Source organism: Arachis hypogaea, chromosome 9 (genome assembly GCF_003086295.3).
Source record: "Arachis hypogaea cultivar Tifrunner chromosome 9, arahy.Tifrunner.gnm2.J5K5, whole genome shotgun sequence".
NCBI lineage: Eukaryota > Viridiplantae > Streptophyta > Magnoliopsida > Fabales > Fabaceae > Arachis > Arachis hypogaea.
Window position 1 is genome coordinate 96,166,216 of NC_092044.1, and position 8,488 is coordinate 96,174,703.

General features: G+C 29.8%; 1 protein-coding gene across 1 annotated transcript; it reads right to left on the bottom strand.

The window, feature by feature from the left end:
* Positions 1-1,065: 1,065 nt before the first annotated feature.
* On the bottom strand, positions 1,066-6,793 carry LOC112709340 (protein SIEVE ELEMENT OCCLUSION B). The gene is made up of 7 exons (XM_025761231.2): positions 6,534-6,793; positions 6,309-6,401; positions 4,872-5,317; positions 3,414-3,508; positions 3,118-3,248; positions 2,302-2,760; positions 1,066-1,901 (listed from the first exon to the last, which is right to left on the bottom strand). Exons 1-7 carry the CDS (start codon positions 6,735-6,737, stop codon positions 1,308-1,310), a joined length of 2,022 nt encoding a protein of 673 aa, XP_025617016.1. The 5' UTR covers positions 6,738-6,793; the 3' UTR covers positions 1,066-1,307.
* Positions 6,794-8,488: the final 1,695 nt, after the last annotated feature.

Below are 8,488 nucleotides of genomic sequence, written 5' to 3' on the forward strand. Positions count from 1 at the left end.
TCTTAACGTATGTTCTTGTGTCATTACTCGTTTGTTTGAAAATTTTAGACCATTTTAAATGGTACTATGCTGAAGATTCAAGAACGAGGATTTTGAAAGAAGGCTCTAGCAGCCTTACTTTTTTATGAAATCATCAAAGCTAATGTATTAGGTAGCAGAGGAATGGAATAATACTCTTGGAAAGATCTGAATGATAATATAAGTTGCATGCATCACAAAACGGAAAATACTTAACTAATAAGTGGACAGATTATAATCTCTTACATTATATATTCACTCTTAATTACTACGTATATATGAAGTCACAAATCTATATTTGACACACTAATAAACAATGTCACAAGTCACAACGCCTATTTATAGACTATATAAATCGGTGAAATTACCTACTTCCATCCCCTGGTTTACAAATTACAATGTCTTGTGGAGTAGTCTTAGCTTATGTCCTTGGCTTTATGTGCCTGGCTTGTATCTTCTAGCTTATCTTGCATCTAAGACCTCCGCATAATAAATATATATCTACACTTGCTCCACTACCACGGTAAATAAATAAACAAAAGTTGGTTGAATCTTCATGCATGTGCAAAGGAAATTTTATTAGTTACTGTCTTGTGACTATTCATGGGTTCATTATTTATGAATCCTTTTTCCAGAGCCTCCTTAAGCTGATTCCAGCAGCAGAGGCGAGACCAAGCAATCTTTTCTTTCTGAAACACAATAATTTTATGAAATTAAAAAAGCTATGACACAAAAGTAAATGAAGTACTGTTTCTTATTAGGATCTTGATTTGTAGACACACATCTCATAACAGTATAATTAATGATATGAAAAAAACAAGGTAATGTCTACTTTATGTAATAGAAAAATTTTTAAATATTCTATAGTTTTAGGTATTATGATTGAGATTAATGACTAAAAATACTAGAATACTTAAAATTATGATATGCTTGAAATACTTCCTATGTAATATATAATGTGTATGGCAAAGAATTTATCGTAAAAATTTTTATTCATAAAAACAAATTTATTATTTTCAAGACTTAAAATATAAATTCTAATACACATTTATTAAACAAAAGGCTGAATTAACAGCAAATAAGTACCTATTAAAATATAGTATAAAGATATTTGCAACTTTAGTGTAGTAAGATAAAGATCAACCTTAATTCAATTCAGTTCCAACACTCAAGATAAGCAGCAACGTACAGAATACATTGAAAAAACACACAATTGCTCTTATTTTAAAGGACACACTAGGAACAATTTCCCTCAGAGTTGCATCTCATAATTAAGAAAATGAAAGTTTCTAATGTGCATCATTACTACTACTGATAACAACATTATTATTGTCATTGTGGCAGCACTTGTAAGTTATGAAAATGTCCATAATCCTGGGACAGTCAGGGCATTTTATGGCCTCAGGTAACTTGCCAGCAATATTTTGAATCTCAAACTGTGCGCACCTGTGAGTGGAGCGCACAATCCTCTCATGATACTCTCTGAATGAAGTCTCAAACCCCTTCTTCCTCACAACCTCTTTCCACTTGTCAAACTCCGTCACCGTCTTCAGGATTGTGCTTCCGTGGCCGCTCGCCACCACCGACGACCCTTTGCTGAGCAGGGCCCATCCGCTCTCGTACTTGTAACACAGCATTCTCTGCACTTCTTGTTTCGCACTATCAACTGCCTTATGAGCCTTCGTCACAAACAAGCTCTCTATGCGGTTCCAGAAGCGGCTGAACAGGTTCTTGTCTTCCTTTTCCACACAGAAGAGTTCTATGGAAATTCTTAAGTCCTTTATGATAGGATCATTTGCAAGCGCTGCAGCAGTCTTGCTGAATTGTTGGATCCATTCTTTGTCTTTGCCTCCATAGAAGAATATGTATTTCTGCTCTCTGATCTGTTGATTCATTCACAGAGTGATTAGCAATACATTGTCACCAGTATTGATTTCATGACAAATCATAGAGAAAACAGAAAATTAGTCCTAAGGTAGTGATTCCTATATTATTCTTTTTGTTTCTTTTTATATATTATCTGTAAACTAGAAAGAGGCGAATGCTAATGCAGTAATGCACTCCCAAAAAAATAAGGAATATAGAAAGTATCTAAGTCACTGAAATAAAATATATTAAAAAGAGAATTAAGATTTGTTTAACTGACAAAAAATAGAACTCTTCTTACTTGGGAAAAAACGTTGAAAAATAAAGTTAGGAAGGATAATATAGTAGGTTGTTGATATTTATACTATATAAATTATCAATTCTATTCTTGTGACCGATATATAAATATATGCTTACCCAAGTGTCAATGTTGGAGTGAATATCACCAACCACAGGACCAACCCAATGAATTTCATTGTGAATTCTCTCCTCTTCCACAGAGGTAAAGGGAAAGGCCTTCATTCCATAAGCCTGAATCAAATGGAATGCATTGGTATGCTGAACCTTGCCTTGAGGGTTCAAAACCACAACCATGGGACTCTTCTTGAAGTGCCATTCCTCCTTGATGTACTTGTAGCCTGCTATGCTTCCGAAGTGTTGAACCACATACCATTGCATCTTAGCCTTCAAAACCTCGAATTTCTTTCGAAGATTCTCGGTCCATTCTTCAACTATTGGAACCCAAACGATCTTATATTGTTCATCTGTCTTGATGGATTCATGAACTGCTCTGAGTACTGAAATCTCTTCCTCTGTGATGTCTAGAGTGGAAATGAAAAGGTATACATGCTTCCTTTTTAACACTTCAATGTCAATCTATCATGGGAAGTAAAAAAAAAATCATCGACTTGCAAACTGTCTCTCGTTAATGGGCTGGGCTTCAGCCCAACTTTTATATATATTTTCGTAAAAAAAGATAGTAAAAATTAAAAAAGTATTATATAATATATTTATCACTGTGTATATTTTATTTGTGTATTTTTTTACTTTTGATATTAAAATTAGTAATTGATAAAAAATGACAAAAATTAAAAAAATTATTTTAATTACCATTTCTGTAAAAGTTAATATTCTTGTTTTAATTAACATTTTTTTATGACGATATCAACTAATATACGTTTATTTGTGCTTTTATCACTACGCTTATTTTTGTAAGAAAAGGTATATACAAACCGTTGTTTTAGTAGCACAATCGAACAATGGCTGTGGTGCATCCTTTGAGAAAACGAGGACCTTAAACACCTCCATTATCTCCGTTGGAGTTTGGAAAAGTTTCCTAAGCTTACGATAATACTCTGCTTCCTCTGAAAATAAATCATAATAGAGAACTTATTTAGTTTGCTTGATGTATTTTGTCCCTGCAATTTAAGCTTTAAATGCAACGGTTTCTCCTATTTTAATAGAGAACATTTTCTAAAGAAAGAGAAAATGACAAAAAAGATAAAGGGTGGCACAATTTCACTACTGACCAATCTCATGCCTGCAGAGCGTGATCTGCTTCCCCAGTCTCCCAAGTATGAAGTTTAATTTTTGTCCATATTGATACAGTTCCTGCTTCTTCTCCCTGAAATCGAACAATTATAACCTGACCAAGCAAAGGCCACACCAAATCTTCCAAAATTAAAATGTAGATAGTCCGGGAAAAATATGTTATTTGTAAATTAGTTTATTTATAATCTATTATTTATTATTAATTTTGCAACTAAAATATATTATATCTCATTTTCTTATTACAATTAAAATCAAATCGTTCTCTCTAAAATTAAAAACTCATCTCTTTCTTTCTATCTCTCTTTCTCTATTTCTTTCATTCTTTCGTTCACTTTATCTTTCTTATATATTATTATCGATTATTAATTATAAATTTTATAATTAAAATATGCAATATAATATTCTCTAATTACAGTTAAAATAAAATTAAATTAAAATTAAAATATTGAAATTCAAATTGAAATTTTATTAATTTAACAACCAAACTATATCACATAATACTCTCTTATTAAAATTAAGAGAAAATATTTTTTTCAAAATTAATAAATTTCCTTCCTACATCTTCTTAGCTACTTCTCTCTCCTTCTCTATTTCTCTCTATAATTCTCACTCTATATATAACTTATATTTTATATTTTATATTATTAATTTAACAAACTAAAATATGTCACCAAATATTTTTTATTATAATTAAATATTATCAAAAATAATTTTGTAATATTATTCACATAAAAATATGCATACTTTTTAGTTTTTCTAAATAAATTTTAAATTTTTTATCGCTTATCTTTCTAATCTATATTTTTACTTCTCTTTCTTTAAATATTTATTTAATATAATTTAGAGAGAATATTAATGTTGTGATGAATAATTAGAATCAAGATGTAATTGTTTAAAAAATTAGATTTTGAGTTAATTTTATAATTATTAATATAATTTATTTTTATAATATCTAATTATATTTTTATATAGATAAAAAATATTATTTTTAAATAACAAGCATAAAATTAATTATTTTTATTTGTGTAATAAACTAATATCTAATCAAATATAAAAATATACACATTAAATTTTTTAAATTTAGATAATAAATATTAAAATTAATTATTAATAAAAAATTAAACTCTTTCATATTAAAATAATAACTAAAAAATTTATTGTTTATCTTTTTTATCTATGAAAATTCTAATCTTCTTGGTTGTCAGAAATTTTTGTCTTTTATAATTTTTTTATAAAAATAGTTTGATTTTATAAATTTTTGTGCCATAATCTATAATATCAAAAATAAAATTGATGTAATTTTAAAAAAATTTATATTTTCATAATGTTATTACAAACTCTAATTAACATTTATTTTTGGATGTTGATAATATCACTCTAAACTAAACTAATAATTTTCTTGGAATTCAATGTTATTAATTAAGAACACAACTTACGATTGGGTGGTGAGGCAATCAATCTGAGTAACAATAGTGACAACAGTGATGATAGCCCAGTATACATCAACAGGGATGTGCTCTCTAGCAGGCACCAAAGCAGGCACATCTTTAGTGTCATAAGAGGAAAACTTCTCCAACTCGAATATCAACTCAATCACTTGCAATGTCGCTTTCACAAGATTGTTGACCTCGATGATGGCCTGCCGGTGCTTCTGCGCGTATTCAGGCCGAGTCAGTAGCGGCACTCTCTTAAGTACTGCTACTGATTTGGCCAAAAGGTCTGTTGGCTGATGGTGAGCCAATAGCCAAAAGTCACCGTACTCGAGGGCGAATGCGGCCAGTGTGATCACTGCCTTTCCGTCCCACTCATAGTTTGAGAGCTTGTTTAGTATCACCAGTGCCGTTTTGTGAGCTGTTTCCTCACCTGGAGGCTTGCAACACATCTGCCATCATAATTAATCACTATTAGTTCTCAACTTCCAAACTTAATTATATAATCCTTTGAACTTGAACTATAAATATGTTATGTCTGCCATAAAAATTGTCGACATAGAACTAATTAACTATGCTGGTGATTGGTGAATAGTGATTACGATTGTCAGCATAGTTTACTATATTGTAGCGACAATTATTGTGGAGAATACAGTCTTCAACTGCAACATTGATCGTTGCCCTAATTCGAAAAGGAAAAATAGAGTTAAGCAATGAAAATACTAAATAATTGATAAATCTAATGTTTATTTTACTAAGTGTGCTGATGGTTATTTTAATATTAAGATTTTGTGGATAATTTGAAGATATAATGTGTTTTAATTTGATTGGTGGTTGTTCATGTTGTTCAAAATAATTATTGGTTACTTAGTATTACCCAATCAAAAAGCATCATTTTTTTTGTCACAATATATGCTGTAATATTATTTTGTTAGCACATGTCTCTATTCTTGTGACTATAAATCCTTATTAATAGTGACAAATATCTGAAAAAGATTATATTTTCACAACAATTGGATCAATTTATAATGTTAGTTGAAGAAAAAATGTTTGAAAACCATAATTAGATCAATTTAAAATTACTTTATTTCATATTTTTTAATTACCATTTGTCTTATTTTATTTTTTAAATAATTACTAGCATAACCGTTTCAAAAATTCACTTATCATATTAACTATAGAATTTTTTTTTTAACTGATAATTCAACACTACTCCGATCCGATCTTGTGAGATTCATGTGCTAGTGTCTTGCCACCAATCGTGTAAATATATACATGGTCAATTAAATTTTTTAATTGTTGGAATCCATTTGCATACAAAAAAAAAAGAAGGTAGAAACACATACACTATATATACGCTATTGAATACTAATAATAATAATAATAATAATAATAATAATAATAATAATAATAATAATAATAATGGATTTATCAATGAATGACCTCGAAAGATATTTGCTTGAGTGTGCAATGAGGTGAACTAAAATTGGCTAGGGGCATCTTGTCGTCTATATGTTCCATCATCGATTTAGAACCCTGCAAGATTCATGACATGTGCATATTAATAGCTATAAGAAGGTTAAGAATAATTCTATTAGTTACTTTTTTTCTTTTTTTTTTTTGTTGAAAAATATCGATACATTATTGAGAGATATGGGGTTTAATTACCTCAAAAAAACTATCAACAATGGAAGTTGAACGCCTAAGGGTAGTGTAAACAAGAGTGAAGAGAGAATCCACATCAAACTTAGTGTCACTATGAACATGTGTTGAGTATATTTGCTCCAAGATCTGCTCGTCAGACATGGCTAATGGATTATGCTCCCTATCCGCTGTCTGGAGTAGGGACTTCAGTGACAACTTATGAACCATTATTATCCTATTCTTACAAAACTTACAAGAAACCTAAAGCTTGTTGGTGGTGCACCAAGTTTCCTTGTTCTTCCTTATTTATATAATAGAAAATGCTTGAATGAAAAAGGATATGGAATATTTTATGGATTTAACTTTTATAAGTAGTCATTAAAAAAACTTCTATATATATCATTTAAAATAGGAAAATGATGGTTGCACCATATTTTATGTACAAGTTTTTTTTAATGATATAAAAAAATTATTATCTTTTTCCACTTCTCATGAATCATTCTAAATATAAAAAATGAAAAGTATACAAAAGAAATATATTAAAAAATGATGCATGTAATATTTCTCTTTAAAATATTTGATTGGAGTGTATTCTACCTTAAAAAAAAAATAAAATTGATTGAGTCTTATAAATAGGTAAATAAAATACTGTAATAAGACTACTTTTTTAGCAAACCAACTTAGTTAGTTTAGTAATTAATTTACTAATTCGATTAAATAAGTGTTAATAATTCGAATTTTGTCTTATATATATAATAATTCAATAGTGAATGATAAAATTTTAAATAGAGTTTAAATTTAAATAAAATTAATTTTTGACTTACCAAATTAAAAATTATCATTAAAAAAAAGAGTACTACTGTACTGTACCGGTAATTGATGATGATGAAAAACCGAAAAAAAAAGGACTTTTCTTGTGATCAACCATTGCATGCAAATAAGTTCATTTATTTTCATGATAAGAAATTCATGAAGCAGTAACAAAGATAACATCCAAATGATATACCAAACTCAAAACCTAGTAAAATTGAACCTGTACAATTGCATTAACGACTAGCACTGTAGCACATTACCACAAGAAAAATGTTAAATTGTGCTAACGTAAAATTGTGCATGAATATCATAGGAATATTTGAGAGAGTGAGAGAAAGAGGAGGGGGAATTAATAAGAGAAGTGCATTCATTTTTTTTAAGGGCAAATGGCTTATATAAACTAACTGCGAATCAAATTTATCCAAATCAGCCAAAGTAAAAAATGATATATGAATTTCTCAAAGCATGTAATTATGTAAATCGAAATAGGCATATTTGATTCAGTAGAGTTTTATGCAAATCGAAACAATCTCATTCGATTTATGCATGCATGGTTAGGATTTTTAGTAAATAGAATCAGCAAAATTTGATATATCATAATCGTCATATTCATAAATAAATCGACACAGTACAAGTCGATTTACTGTGTATTGAGCAACACATGTAAATGGATATAAGCTAATTCGATTTACTAGAGACCAAATGTATATAAATAGCTGTTGAACCTGAATTTCTCATCATAGTGATATTCAACGGCTAGCGATGTGGAGTTTTTTAGTTTTGGTGTAGTATAGAGGATCAGTTAAGAAAAAAACGCATTTTGAAATTAGGTTTACTGATAAGGATCCGCTTAGTGTTTTTCTCAAACCTTCAACAAGTTTCACCGAGTTTCATAATACTATAATCCGAAAACTGGGACTACAAGGCATTAAACGGGTGGAGAAGTTATTCTACGGAATTCTGATTTTCGTTGTGCGGGATAATGTGAAGTACGATTCGTTCGTCATAAGCAGCTACGAAGATCTGCAAGTACTGTTCCATTATTGTCGGCAATTCCCGGAGGTGAGAACCCCTGAGCTGTTGGCCAAGCTTGTAGATGTAGTCTCTATTTCAAGAGGTTCTAACCGTAATCCTCAGCCTTCAGCCATGGTAGCCTGCTCTAGTTC